At 34.5% G+C, this 16080-nt stretch overlaps 1 protein-coding gene across 1 annotated transcript in view; it reads left to right on the top strand.

Annotated features, from left to right (window-relative positions):
- The window catches only part of LOC129232194 (spectrin beta chain, non-erythrocytic 5-like), a 138542-nt gene extending 122462 nt beyond the window's left edge, over nt 1-16080 (top strand). The window contains exons 71-78 of the mRNA XM_054866435.1: nt 1067-1355; nt 4531-4713; nt 6186-6308; nt 7406-8558; nt 10452-10562; nt 12090-12227; nt 13021-13079; nt 14157-16080. Coding sequence (XP_054722410.1) covers nt 1067-1355; nt 4531-4713; nt 6186-6308; nt 7406-8558; nt 10452-10562; nt 12090-12227; nt 13021-13079; nt 14157-14369 — 2269 coding nt within the window. The 3' untranslated portion in view covers nt 14370-16080. The remainder of the gene's footprint in view (nt 1-1066; nt 1356-4530; nt 4714-6185; nt 6309-7405; nt 8559-10451; nt 10563-12089; nt 12228-13020; nt 13080-14156) is intronic.

Here is a 16080-nt window from a genome sequence, read left to right as displayed (position 1 = left end):
AGTGTACAAGTTTTTCATTTTTTGCTTCCTTATGCTCCTTTTAAGGTTTTACATTGCCTTTTTGTTTAAATTGAGATCCATTTCACTTGTAATCGTACAAAAAATTGGCGAATAGGAAATTCGGTTTTTCCTGCATTTTTTGAACAGTCGGCGGTTTACTTTACTTAAAGCTTCTAATTGATGGGTAAATAATATATGATTGCATCAGAATGTGCCAGTATCTATTTTTTTTTTAGTTTCGTTAATACAGTAGGACTGAAGTCAGGGCGATAAATTGAAAAGTCGCGATCATAAACGCCGCCACGGCAAAAAAAGTCACTTACAAAAATTTAACTTTTAAACACACAAACGCCGCGGCGTTCCTTCCAGAAATTACTGTAGTCATTCAATGAAAAGCTAAAGATCCTTTTGTTCCTTTTACTTTTCAAAATCAAAACATGCAGAAAATTATCGGTGCGGCATTGTAAAAATAAGAATCACTGCACAATTAGAAGTGCTATACTAAAGAAAGAAAAAGTAGGAAAAAAAAGGAAAAAGTAGGAAAATAAGGAGAGAGCTCTAAAAAGTAGGAAAAATAGGAACTCTTCGGGGTCTGCCCTCCAAAAGTGAGAGCCCCGCCCCCTGAAAAGAGAACTACCCCTCAAAACACCCCCTGCTAAATATGTCAATGGTGCAGTCTGTGCAATACCCCCCCCCCCTTCCCTCGATGGGCACCCCCTGGTTTATGCATTCTTTTGAAAAGACAATATTAGTTTAACAAATACCCATGCTAAAGAAAGTATTTCGACTTTCATGGTTTGTACCCAGAAATATACTTTTAATCACGAAATCAAGCAAAATTTTAATACTTCAAGAGGCAAGGTATCCCCCCCCCCTTCCCTACATGCTCTGTGTGACACAATCTTTTTAGCACAAAAGAAAGCTAGTTCCCCTGAGTGTCAGTTCCATGTTGATTTGCGTTTATCCTCCTTCCTAAACTGATATTTGACTTGTAAAGTTTTGAAGAAAACTCCTTCATGAACAATTTTCTCTTATATGAGACGACTAATTTATTTGCTTTTCTCAGGGCGTGGCTGAGCGAAATGATGGCCCTGATAACCTCCCACGAATTGCCCAAAGACGTGACCGGTGCAGAAGCTCTGCTGATTCGCCACAAGGAGTACAAATCGGAAGTGGACACCAGAGCGGAAAATTTCAACAAGTTCTATGAGACTGGCGAGCACATCATAGATTCGGGCCACTTCATGGCTGACGAGATCAAAGACAAGATCCTCAGGCTGAAGGGAGCTTATGGCCAGCTCCAGACCACCTGGGAGAAGAGGAATGTTATTTATGATCAGAATTTGGATGCACAGGTAATACAAATACAAATACAAATGTGACGACCAGCAACAGGCTCTGGGCCCAGCTAGGCTGGTCCTAGTCAATTAATTAGTCCCCAATGAAGATCAATGGCCCTCTTAAAGCTATCCACTCCCTTGCTCATTACCGCCTCTTCCGGTAAGCTATTCCAAGTGCCCACGACCCTGCTAAAGTAGTAGTTTTTCCTGATTTCCAAGTTAGCCTGAGATTTAAATAGCTTAAAACAATGACCCCTTGTCCTGCTTTCCCCGCAAAAATTTAATCCATTTGCATCTTTCATTTTGATAAATTTAAATAACTGAATCATGTCCCCTCTGACTCTCCTTTGCTCCAGGCTATACATGCTAAGCCTATTAAGTCTGGTATCATAATCTGAATCTGAGAGTCCCCTTACTAATTTAGTTACCCTTCTTTGAACCCTTTCCAATACGAAAATATCTTTCTTCAGATAAGGGGACCAAAACTGAACAGCATACTCCAAATGAGGTCTTACTAAACTCCTATATAAAGGCAGAAGAACTTTCTTAGATTTGTTTGAAATAGATCTATTGATGAACCCAAGCATTTTGTTGGCTTTGTTACTAGCAATACTGCACTGTTGACTAAACTTGAAGTCCTGATTAATAAAGATACCCAGATCCATAACATTTTCTGCCTGATTTATGACTGAACCCTGTAAACGATATCTCATACGTTTATTTCCATGACCTAAGTGTAGCACTTGACATTTCCGTACATTAACTGCCATCCCCCATTTATCTGCCCACTTAGTAATATGATCTAAATCCTCTTGCAGCTGTTTTACTTGTTCTTCATTCTCGACAATCCCCATAACTTTTACATCGTCAGCAAAACAATTCATGCTTCCAGAAATATTTTCATTGATGTCATTCATAAATATAATAAACAAAAGAGGCCCTAACACTGATCCCTGAGGAACCCCACTCAAAACATCACTCCAATTAGAATGATTTCCTCTCACAAATGAATGAGTCAGCATTTTAAATAGCTAGTTGAGCACTGAAATCTGGTGTACTTATTTTTATGATCAGAATTTAGATGCACAGGTAGTGAATGAGTCCACATTTTAAATAGTTGAGCACTGAAATCTGGTGTACTTATTTTATGATAAGAATTTAGATGCACTGTTAATGAATGAGTCAACATTTAAATTAATTTTAAATAGTTGAGCACTGAAATCTGGTGTACTTATTTTATGATCAGAATTTAGATGCACAGGTAGTGAATGAGTCAACATTTTAAATAGTTGAGCACTGAAATCTTGTGTACTTATTTTACGATCAGAATTTGGGTGCTTAGGTAATGAGATGCAATTATAAATAGCTAACACTGACATCCAGTGTTTGTATTTATGTCCAGAATTTAGATGCCTTGGTAATGAGTAGAACATTTTAAGCAGCTAGTTGTAAAAATATAAAATTTTCAGGGGCTGGAATGTGTCTTTAGAGTGGCTATTTTGAATAACTTTGTGTGTTAAATTTACTTTTTGTTTATTAATTACACATTTAATTTATGTAATTTTATTTGATTTGAAATAAGTGCAGCAAAGTGTCAAAATTCAATACAGCTTGGGACTAGAATTTGTGTGGATACAGGCTTTGGCAGATTTTGGGGCCAAAAAATAATGATCATTGTTTTGATTTATTACAGCAGAATACTAATGCAAGCAAAATGAACAACCATTTTCTTTATGGCAAAAAATACTGAATGTGGAAAGTTTGTCCAGTAAAAACTAAGAAATTATTTCTGAAATTTTCAATTTTTCTGATCAATTTGTAATCATTTTGAAAACTTAAGTTTGAAAATCTAATTTAAGTTTTTTTCTTAAGTTTCATTGTTATTATTATTATACACAATTGTTAAGTTACACTCAGTAACACATTTTTTATTCTTTTAAAATGCTAAATGTTTATCTCCTAATGCTAAAAAAAAAGATAGATGAGCGGATTTTTGATTGCACAATTTTTCGGCCCTTTACTGCAGTCAGAAATAAGTCGCCCAATAAATATATTGATTTTCAAAAAAAATATTCTAAAAATAAAATATCAATATGATGTGTGAAAATATATCAATACTGTGGAACTTTGCCTTTGTCAAAAGTTTACCCTAAGGCAAAAAGTTTGCAAAGTACGTACAGTTGACTCTCGATATCTCGACTTTGCTTAACTCGAATTTCTGCTTGTGTCAAAGTTTTTGAATGGTTCCAAACTTGTGTAAATGTTCTACAATTGATTTTTTTTCTTTAACTCAAAGTCCACTCCGCTTATTTCGAATTTCCAGACAGCCATCTCTTACCATGCTTATTGCCTTGATTTTTAGTAGCGAAACCAACTTGACTGTAAAATACCCCCTCGGAGAGGGTTAAACCAGTTAGTGACCCATCAGTTGGAACTCAGGACCAGGACCTCTTCTCTTAGGGTCCTTAGTTGAACTCCTCACTTGAAGAAGCTCTGCTGATCTCTGATTTTTAGCACTCCCAGCATTTAGTGAATGCTTGCATGCTCAACTTTTTGAAAAATGAGTAAGAGAAAGCAAAGAATTTTAACTATTGAAGAAAAAGTCGATTTAATTATAGATGTAGAGAATAACCCTACTGTTAAGAAAAAGGACTCGGCCTGAATTGAAATTTCTGAGCACAATAATTTGCCAACAAATGCAGATGTTAGTAACGAGCTATCAATTATTCATTGTTCCATTGAAAGTTGGGGAAATGTTCCGAAGGATATATTCAATGCCATGTCTAAAACTAATGATTTCATACATAAAAGAAATATTCATTCAAAAAAAAAAAAAAAACACAAGCAAGCATAGAGCAATATTTAGTAAAAGTGAAGTAAGAAACATAATTTTTCATTAGTAATACTAGCTTTGCTTATGTACTTTAAGTTTTACAACTAATATCCCTTTTGTATTTTTTTTTTTTTTAATTTTTTTTGATATGATAATACAAGTTTTCTCTCTTATCTGAGTATTTGTGTGTGTTTTTGTTTAATTACTGTTACAATTGTCTCAAAAGGGAAGTAAAAGTTAGTTTTCGGTGTCTCGATTTTCGGCTATGTCGAATATTTTTCTTGGTCCCTTGTACTTCGAGATATCGAGAGTCATCTGTATTTAAACATAGGAATAATTTTTGGTATTCTATTCTAGATTTTCAAGAGGGACGCTGAACTGTTGGAAGCTTGGCTGCAGAGTCGAGAGCCGATCCTGTTCGACAAGCAGTGTGGGGACTCGATTCTGGCTGTTGAAGAACTCATCAAGAAGCATGAGGACTTTGAGAAGACGATTGAGGCACAGGAAGAAAAATTCTTTTCTCTCAAGAGAATAACTAAGGTCAGTTTTTTCTTTTATCTTTTCAAGAGTTTTACACTGTGGTTGAATCTAAATCAAATGAGTGGTGTAATTCTCTCCTATGTCTAAAATGTTTGGCACCCTAATAGTTAAAACATCTACAGAAATCCTTCGTAGAAAACAATAAATGATGTCTGAGTTTTCAATTAAACATTCATAATGGAAATCTGAAAAATATGTTCACAGTTTAGAAACAATGCATTTCAGGTCTGCCTGTTTAAAATAAAATTTTAAAATTTCATAAATATCTGTTAAAAGTGAATATAAGTGGACAAAGCCACTTATAATTTGCCTGCGATATATTTACGTAAATTTTTTTGTATGTGGTTAAAACTTGTATGATTCAAGAAAAGTTGAAGCTATTAATAAGTTTAAGCAATGAATGTTGTGAACTTTATTTCTTGGATTACAGAAATTGTTTTTAAATAAACGTTCACCCAATCTTCTGAACAAAACTGTTTGTTGAAAAATCTGGAGCTTTCCCATTAAAATTATACCACATTTATTCCCCTCATATTGGCAAATTTGTGTTCTTTCTTCAGCTTTACCTTTGACAACATGTTAATTTATTTTTAAATATCTTGAACACATTTTTCCGATAGAGAAAGGTTGTAGCCCAAGCCAAAGGTTATAAAGAAAATTATCTCCTCTAAAGAGCCAAAGCAAACCAACGAAGGCTCTGACACTGAATAAATAAACCACCACAAAAACAGCTCCAAATGTCATATGTATCGTTTTTAAAATCCAAAGAATCATCATCATTTGCTATCTATGTAACAGGGAAGTTCTACTTTCTGAATTTAATTCAATTGGTTATTTTCAGTTTTTAATCTCCTGATGTAAAAACATCAAATAGGTTTAAAGTTTTGAAAATGTACCTGTTTTGTACTGTCAATTGTCTTTAATTGCAAAATTTTTATGACTAAAAAACCAATCTTGGTCCCCAAATCACCCACCAACAACACTTTTGCAGAAAAGTATCTAAAATCCTTTACATCCCCTTCTCATAAACTGAAAATTTTCTGTTTTAAACCTTAATTTAAATTTCTTAGCATTAACTATTGATGAGTATTTTTTATCTGATCGAAGAATGTATGTAAGTTCCATCAATAAACTCAACAGGCATATATTTAATAATGTAACAAGGGCGCCCATATGCAAAATTGTAAGGGAGGGCTCAGATATTTTCCCCATGGGTTAGGAGGGTATTTTCTCCATGGAAACCGATTTCAGTACAGATTAGAGTCATTAAAACATTTCATTTTTAATAACTATGGCTGGAGAATAAATGTTTTTACATTTTTGCAAAGAAAAAAGTACCAAAAGCAAGGATGTTTTAATTTCAAAGGAGGGGGAGGGCTCGAGACCCCTCCCCTATATGGGCGCCCTTGTAATGTAATGAATTTTATATTTTAGAGGACAAATGTTCTCAAATTTATCTGTAAATATTGCAGCTGGAGGAAGCATTTTCCAAACAAAAAGAAGAAGAGGAGCGCAACCGAAAAGCAGAAATTCAACGCAAGGAACAAGAAAGATTGGATGCCATCAAACGCAAAGAACAGAAAAGAATTCTGGAGGTAGGTGTTACAAAACATAGCTTCATCATGGGTCCTTCAAAGTGCATAATATCACCAAAGGGCCTTTTAAAGCATTAAATTTCAAAATAAAATTCTTAATTATTTTTGCATGGTGATTTATTTCCATTCTCAATTTAAAAAAAAAAAAGAAGTGCTGTAGTCTCTTTCTGATGGCTTCTGAAAGAGGTAAAACAAGCAAATCCAGTTATTTATAACCTGCTTTTTAAGCTGAATGAGTTTATGGCTTTGTGTTTATGGGTTTTTTCGTCGTATTCTTTTGAAATTATATTTAAACTGTGTGTGTTCGATGCCAAAGTTTTGCCCCAAAGGAGGAATGGAATGCTTTACCTCTTTGGCTCCTTTCTTAAATCACCACAAGGTAGCATATTCAAGCTCTAGAACTGTGAGTTAAATGTAAGAAATACTGTCAATGAAATTGAATTATATGCCCAAATATTAGGTTCTTACACCTTGACTTATATTTATAACTATCACAGTAGACCCTTGATTAACCAAGCTTCAATTAATCAAGGTTTCTGTTAACCAAGCCGATAATAAAATATTTTTTATTTTTATTTATTTGTAGGTACAAAGAAAGGTAAGACGTTTAAAAAAATAATGAAATTTAATAAAATGAGTTTTTAATTTCAAAATAAAAATATTCTCCGGATATTTGTGTTTTTAAATGCATCTTTCAATATTTAACTTGGCATTGTAAAAAGATTCAATTGACTTTTTAAAACTTACTACAAGTTATTTTTCTATTTCAGCCTTTTAACTGCAAAATATTAGTTTATATATTTTTTTTTCTTTAAAAGAAATTCTGTTGTATTTTTAATTAATAGATCTTAAAAGACCTTAAAAATTTTCGATCCCGACAAGTTTTTACACAATGTTTCTATAAACCAAGATTTCTGACATCTGAGGCACTCACTAGCAGTCCCAATTAGCTCAGATAATCAAGGTTCTACTGTATTTTAATTCTTGTCATAATTTCTTAATTTTGATCTTTGATTGGCATCTTGTTACAACAAAACTATTTTTGATTGAAAGGTTTGGCAGTTCAAATGAAAATTTTATTTATTTTTTTCTATCAGGAGAGACGAAGGGAAGACGAAAGAAGGCGTACCCAAGAAATCGTCCTCAAAAAGCCAGGCGACGAGAGACCGATCGAATACGAAATCGACGGCAAGGGCGAGACATCGCCCTTGCCCTCCTCTCCTAAAAATGTTCCTGAAATCCGCCATCCTCCGGGCCTTTTGCGGGCCTCCAGTCAGAAGAGTCTGGATGGCGACAAGTTGTCCGTCAAGCGAGGGGAGAGCATGAGGGTGGAAGGCTTGAGTCCCTGGAAGGCCGCAGAGTCTCCGGCACACATGAAGAGATCCGAGAGCATGAGGCTGGACGAGAGGCAGAAGAAGCCCAAGCGTACACCAAGCTTCACCACCCGTAGGCGCACCCAGAGCTTCCGTAGGCAGAGGACGCCTGCAGATCTTCCTCCGGTCGAGATCGAAGGATTCCTGGACAGGAAACAGGAACTGCAGAGTGGAGGAAAGAGGGCGACCATCAGGTCGTGGAAGACATACTACACGGTCGTATGCGGTCAGTTGTTGTGCTTTTTCAAAGACAAAGAGGCATTCGTGGACAACAGTGCTGCAGCTCCCCCGGTGAGCCTGCTCCAGGCAAAGTGCTCAAAAGCTTCTGACTATACCAAAAAGAAACATGTTTTCAGGTTGCAGCTGGCGGATGGCGCAGAGTTCCTGTTCATGGCCCACAGCGAGAAGATCATGCATGATTGGATGAATAAAATCTCCTTCCATGCTGCCCTGCCCCCCAGCATGCAGCTCATGCGGTACGAAACCCAGAAGAGCAACAGTTCCGACAGTGTCGGTTCCAGCGTCAAGGCCTCCGGAGATGGCATGATCGGTAATAACGTCGGCGATCACCACGACACCACGTCGGCGACATCCAGCCAGGCGTCCACTCCTGAACTTCGGAGAGCCATAGCCACTCACACGGCTGCACAGTCCGAGAGGAGGCCACACCCTCCCCCCTACGACGAAGCCCTGCTACGTGAGAAGCCCAAGCCCCCTGTTCCCCCCAGAAATGTCCCTTCCAGACCCCTGTCAGATCCATCCAGCAGATTGGCAAAGCAAGAATCTTCGATATCGGTGAAGAGCCGCATAGAGATGTTCCAGAACCAGCAAAATTCCAGTCCTCCCCCAGTTGCTCCCAGGATGGCTTACCCAGCTGGTAAGTTCCTAAGTTTGTTGCATTCAGATCATTTTCTTATCTTAATGTAGCAACGTGAACAATAATGTGTTTGCAAAGAAAGAAAGCAAACAAGTCACCAAATATGCGCCTATTATTCTCCATTTTTACCGCAAATGGAAAATTAAATACTCCAAATTGATGTAGATGGCGCAACCTTCATCCCATTAAAGAGCAGGAACCTTTAAGCAGTTTGTATTTGGCAAGCTGAAGAATACTGGATGTTTGTTGAATGACAATAAAGCCCTTTAATGTATTAAATATTCTAATATATGTATCTTAGTGCAGGACTAATGCAAATCCAAAATGATGATTTTTCAGGTTATTACTGTAGAATCCTTTTCCATATTAAGTCGTAAGAACGTAGTTATAAAAAAAAAAATCCTTTGTAATTTTTTACCAGTCTTGTGCAAATCCCAACCCTTGTATGCATCAGACTAACATTTTCACCCTCTCCTGTAAAATAGTGATAATATGACTTCAAGTTTGTCTGACTTCGAGGTTCAGGACTGTTCTTCTGTACATGATTGGTGAAGCAGAGACCACCTTTGTGGTGCTCTTACCTTTGAAAAGGAGGACTACCATCTTCTCCAGTCTTGTCACTGGCCACCTGAAATGAACTGGGACAGAAATGAACTGGGTGGCAAAGTGTTTTGCATTTGCACTAAATGTAACATTGAGCAGATTTCCCATAGTCATATACTGGCTTGTTTTGGATCTTGATAAGAAGGACTTTTAACTCTTCTTGTGTTTGATATTCTGAGGGCTTCTGGTCTCATAGACCTGGCTTAGCCTAGAGCTAGTCCAAGAAGCATTAAAAACAACAACAAAACACACACATACAAATACAAATGTGACGACCAGCAACAGGCTCTTGGCCCAGCTAGGGTGATCCTAGTTAATTTATTAGTTCCAAATAAAGATCAATGGCCCTCTTAAAGCTATCCACCCTCATTACCATCTCTTCCGGGAAGCTGTTCCAAGTGCCCACGACCCTACTAAAGTAGTAGTTTTTCCTTATTTCCAAGTCAGCCTGAGATTTAAATAGCTTAAAACAATGACCAATCTTCCTGCTTTTGGTGCAAAAATTTAACCCATTAACATCTTTCATTTTGATAAATTTAAACAACTGAATCATGTCCCCTCTGATCCTCCTTTGCTCCAGGCTATACATATTAAGTCTGGTATCATAATCTAAATTTGAAAGTTCCCTTACTAATCTAGTTACCCTTCTTTGAACCCTTTCCAATACACAAATATCTTTCCTCAGATAAGGTGACTAAAACTGCACAGCATACTCCAAATGGGGTCTTACTAAACTCCTATATAAATGCAGAAGAACCTTAGATTTGTTTGAATGGATTGAACACACAAATGTTTAAATCCATACATACAGGTCATTCTCAAAAAATGTTACTAATTGCTTTCTTCTAAATCGATGTCCACTATGATGTCACTTCATTTTTAAATATTAAGTAATTAAGAATAATATTTGTGAGTATGTTTTAGAAATTATATTTCATGCCAAGAAAAAACTCTTTTTACAAGTTAATGTTAGTTCTAAATCAGCAAGTGACACTCGTAATTTTGAGCAATTTTCAGCAGAGAAAAGTATTTTTGCAATAAGTATTAATTCTTGTTGATAACTTTTTACCAAGTAATTAATATATACTTTCAATATTTTAAGACTTTGCCTAGACAGTTTATTTACAATGTCAATTTGAGTTTTCTTCCTTCTTTATGTATTGGGTTGATCCTTATTAATGTGTAGGGACATGTACTTAATTATTGACATTTTTAGTTCAAAAAGAACAAAATTATTAATTATGAATGTTTGCATACTATAAGTTTCATAAGTATCAATTTTGTTTCCAGTTCAAAACCATCACAATGGTACAGCCATCATCAATAATCGAAATTCTGTCCACTCCGTGCGAGATTTCCATCACAGCATGGATATGAATTCTGGTTCTTATAATGAAAATGGTAAGTTGAGATCTAATGTGAAATATTTTTAGTCACTTGTAGACTTTTTCCTATTGTTACTTCTATGACAGCTTTATCATTTCTATTCCCGAGAAAAGTTAATCTTCTACATTTACTTGATAAAAGTAGTAATTTTTTAGTGTATATTTATCTTATCCAACTTGTAAGCAAAATATTAGAATAGCTGGTGGTCTGTTCAATATCTGGGCAACTATGGGGAATTCGTTTTAACGGGATGTTGTTGTTAATCATTAGTATGCACTGCTATAGGCCGGTTTAGGACAGTAACTCCAACTTTTTCATTTTTGTCATCCATTATATGTTAGCTCTATTCTGCTGTGGGCAGGTATCTGTAGAAATGAGTTTTCGAGATATTTGAAGAAATGTGTCTTAGATTCAATACTAGCGATAGTCAAATGTTCGAATTAGACGCTATTCTCGCTCTTTTTTTCAGTGGAAACCAAATAAGAAAGCTTGTACAAGAAAGCTAACGTACAATAAATGACAAAAATGCAAAAAAAAAAAAAAAAAAAAAAATGCAGTTACTGCCATCTGTCCATGACAGTATTGTAGAAGCTCGTTTATTAAGTTTCTGTAAAAAAAGTGCGAAAAAAAATTGCAATATTTCTCTATTGTCAATATTGCACTCACAACGCGTTTCTTCAATTATCTCAAACTCATTTCTGCAAACACTGCTCTTTATAAAAAATTATAAATATCAATTAATGCATTTATCTTTTAATTCATGCTCATTCAGAATTTGTCTTCAGTATTAAGTTTACATATCTTATCTTGGCCTTCTCTCAAAAGAAAACTTAGTAGGCAAGAAATGCTTATTAAACTAGCTAAGTATTTTGTGTAATAAATATTATGTAGCATGATAGATGTATATATTCCTTTGTTTTAAAAGCATGTTTGATCTATTTCATTTTGTTTTGGAAAGCATGCTAAAATATTGTCATTCATGCACGGCTTTAATTTCCCCCCATTTTTTAGTTTAAAAAAGGTTGAGGTGATTGTGCTTAGGGGAAAATCTGGAATTTTGTGCAGTCGCCATCTGTGGATTCAGAATATCCATGATCCTTTGCAAATCGGTCTGACCACTCATGTTTGAAATTCATCTTTTCTTAGGGGAAAATATGTTGATAAGAAATACTAATTAAACTAGCAAAGTTTTTTGTACAATAAATATAATGAAGCATGATGGGTGTTCATATTTCTTTGTTTTAAAAGCATGTTTGATAATTTTTTTTCTTTTCATGTATATAGTATGTTTAGTGCAATTTAGTTTGCTTATCAAATGGTTTTTAGGAAGAGTGTAGGTGAGCCAGTAATAGCGAGTTTCTTTTTAATCGGGTGCTAGGAAAGATATTACATTAATTATGTGGGTAACAATGTTAATATTGTACCGCGGCTACTTCCAGATCTTTTGAACTTGGGTCACAATCACCCCAGCCTATCTAAATGTTTTCATAGCTTTTGTTTATGCTTTTTTTTTTAGTACTGATGTATGTTTTCCTTTCTTAGATCACTCTAGTTTACCCATAAGCACTGCACCCCCTCCCCTCCCCCAGAAACCCCCACCTACCGCTCTGCGTAACGCAGTCATCCCCGACTCGGATGATGACTGGCATCCCATGTCAGACAGTGAAATGGATAAACATGGTAAGTATCATCGATGTTAACACCATCTTTTTGCCTTACTGTTAGATGTTTTTGAATACTTTTCTATTAGAGACTTGGCACGCATTATTGGCTTGATTTATCAGTTATGCGTTTACATACTTGCCAACTCGACTGTTTTTAACGAGAGACTCCCGTTTTTTGCTTCCATCTTCCGATTTCCCATTTTTTATGATTTTCTCCTGTTTTTGCAGTTTTTTCAGTCAATCATAATAAAGTTTCACTTTCTTCTCAATAGATGGCGCTCTTTTCTATACTACCAAAGCTGTGTTTTTTTTTTTTTTTTTTTTTGTTCTAGAGAACCAATGAAGAGTTGATATTTTCTACTCCACGATAGATGCAAAAAAATAATTTTCTCCAAAATCAAATAGGAGCTATGAGGGCTCTGAAAGCATTCAATTTACAAGAAAACTTAATTTGGTTTGATTTACTTCATTTGTGTGACGTCCTTTAAGTTTTGATGTGAAAAATCTTAGAAAGTCATTTCTGCGCCAAAAAACGGAGTTCTTACGAAAATATTTAATATTATAAATAGCTTTACTTAACTGTAACTCATACTTCTTTTAAAATTCTTCTTCCACAGAACTTAGTTATTTGAACTTTGAGTTGTTGAAAGTCGAGTCTCTCATCAATTTAAATTTTGCTTTAAACTTTTGTGATGTACTATTTTTTTAACTATCCTACTGGATTTAAACTTTTTTTTTCTGTAATGCATCATTATTGTCTTTCATCTGTTATGAGATACAAATGTAAAATATTGAATCATTACTTTTAGCGATGTACCGAAGACCGGAACTGAAACCGCAGAATTCGGAGTTTATGCAGTATAGGCAGGTAAGATTAATTTTGCCTGTCAGCACAAGAATATCATTGCTTGTTTATTCGTGTGAAATTTTGTAATAACTGGGGGACAAGAGTTTACTTTTCTACATTCAAAGCTATTTTTGTGCAAGGGATAGGGAAGTGCACACAAAACATTTCTTCTAAAATGTATTAAGTTGCTTTAAAACTGGGAGGGAGGTAGGAGGGCTGTGCCCCTAAAAAATCACTCTGAATTGTGTTTATCAACAACTGATTTTTAATTCTTTTTCAAAACATGCTACTTGTTGCCAGTTTAAACTGAACCAGTTTTTGCCACTAGCATGGCTGTAGTTAGGACTTGAGCCACTATATATACAGGCCGACGCATCAGCTTAAGTTTAGCCATTTTTGATCAGATTTTTCATTGTTGCAAAGCTAGCATTACCAGCCAGGGTTGCCAGATTTTAGAAACAGAAAAATACTACACCTCCTCTGAAAAAATACTACAAAATACTACATTTGGAGCCATCTACATTACATTTTATAAAACTACAATATTACCAAATACATATATGTATATGAATCTTAACACTGATAGATATATATATTTATTTGTTTCATTTTTCTTGTTCCACTTCATTTTTACCTGATTTACCGCTTTTTTTCTTCAAATTGGCAACATTTCTGCTTTGTTTTTAAAAATTTCAACTTTGTAATTTGTTTTGTCTCTCTTTTTTTTTCGAAATAAAAAAAATCACATATAAACCTTTTTTTAGCGAAATACTACAAAAAATACTACGCCCCTAATTTGGGGCGAAAAAATACTACCGTAGTATCAAAAATACTACGCCTGGCAACCCTGTTACCAGCTAAAGTTTCGGGTTTTGCCAAATTGGCCCGGACATTTAAAAAAATTCATTAAAAAATAATTGTTGAAAAAATGAAAATATTTTCTGGGTCCATGTTTTTTTTTTTTTTTGCTTATTCTATCAATTTCAGTGGCAAAAAGTGTACTACTTTTGACTGAAGGAAACAACCCAATTAGGAGTTAGGAAAAGTTAAAACTTCATTTTTGAGACATAATATTAATTCATTTCCTTTTTATTCCAGTCTTACGACTCCATGGATTCTTCTCACGCCAGGCACATGTCCCTCCCCCACAAAGTGCAGCCCCTCCCCGGCAATAGGCCCTTCTCCACCCTCGACATAAGATCCCGAACCACCTCTTCCGAGGGGTCCTCCGAAGGAGAGATCGTCAGCAACGACCGGAAAATCAAAGAGAAGAAAAAGGGAGGAATGTTCGGTTTCCTCAAAAAGAAATGACGTATTCATATATATATATATTTCAAATTGTTGTAAATTTCTAAAGAGATTATATATTTTGTATATAGACGGACACGACAGCTGGTTTTGTCTTACCTGGAGAGATATTTGAGTATTTGTATATAAAATATGAATTTGTTAGATTTTTTTTAGAAGGGTTTCAAAGTTTTAAATTTGTGTCGAATTTTATTTCAAAATGGATTATCGAATAGAATTGCAGGTCATCTTAAATCATCATTTCCCGATCTCGGCACGGGACGACTGAATCATTTGAACATTGTCGATCGAAACTGTGCTTGGGTTTTCATAAACAGTAGAGTGTGACACTCTCACAAACATATCCTGCGTTTCGTTGAATGCAATTTCTTGCCGCTTTTTGAATTGTTTTAGGGGTCGATCCAGGATTTTTTTTTTTTAGGTCTGCATTTTCGGATTAAAAAAAATTATTGTAAAATTTCATATCATAAAAGGAATTTTTAGCAATCACAGTTCTAATGAGAAACCGCTTTGACCTTAAATACTGTGCTAGAAAATGACTTGAAAGGTTTTTTTTTTTTTTTTTTTTAAATATGTCCCGTTTTCAGGTTAGCTCATCGAGCTTACAAGTTAGAAAGAGCTGTCCTTACAAATGAAATGCGAAAGGACGAATTTTAAGGAATACGATTTTGTGAAGCAATCGTAAAACGGACCCAATTTGTGTTTGGATCGACCAATGCATTTTTTAAAGCTTTTATATTAAATAACTTGAAAAAAGGAGCAGTATGCTTTGTTGCATTTTTATATTGTTTTGTAAAATAAAGTTGTTATATAAAATTTAAAAAACTATTGTGAAATGTTTTATATTTTTTCCAAAGCTGTTCTTCATGCAACTATTTTTCTTAATATGTGTGCAATAAATGTATGTAAAGTCACATCCGCTATTAAAATTAAGCATGTTTTGAAAGAGTTGTTTATTTATAGTGAAACAAGTCAGCCTCATACACATGCAGTCAATTAAAAATATTTATTTGTACACACAAATTTATCACCCGAATACAATGAAACATCACATTTATATGGAATGCTTTTTCAAGTAAAACAACATAGAAATATATATTCTTGTAAAAGACCAACTTTTAAAAAATGTCCTGCATTTTTCGTAGGTAAGATATACAAACCTGGAAAACTTCAAAAACAGAAGTAAAACAAAAATTAAGTATGCAAAATTATTTTGTACACAATATTTGTGCAGTTATCTTCAACAGTGTCGACGCATATAAATCATAATGTGCATAAGAACGTCAGTTCAAAAGATTATAAAATTTATATCGAAATTGCATTCAGAGAAATTTATTTGTAATTCAGCAACGATTATTAGAGTTGAAGAATTAGCAGTCTTCATCAGTTCTTTTCAAACTTTCAATCCCATAGTTTATTAAAATATTTTCATAGTGCTATTTAACATTTTTAATTAAAGTACCATATAAATTAAGCAAAAAAATGTATATATATTTACAACTTTAATTTTAATACCTATGTTAATTTTTACAGGAGTACAATTTGCAATACTAAACGTTATTTCATAATTGTTTAAATTTTGACATTCAAACAAAAAATAAATTAATATAAGTAAGGTTTTATATTAAAAATTATACATTAATTTATTTTTAGTGGATAAGTTTATAGGCCAAATATGATGGCCAAACGTTATAAGTTAATCTGTAAATCTGCT

This window comes from Uloborus diversus, unplaced genomic scaffold, assembly GCF_026930045.1.
Source record: "Uloborus diversus isolate 005 unplaced genomic scaffold, Udiv.v.3.1 scaffold_11, whole genome shotgun sequence".
Lineage (NCBI taxonomy): Eukaryota > Metazoa > Arthropoda > Arachnida > Araneae > Uloboridae > Uloborus > Uloborus diversus.
The sequence above is the reverse complement of the archived record's forward strand: the minus strand, read 5'-3'. Positions and strand labels throughout refer to the sequence as shown.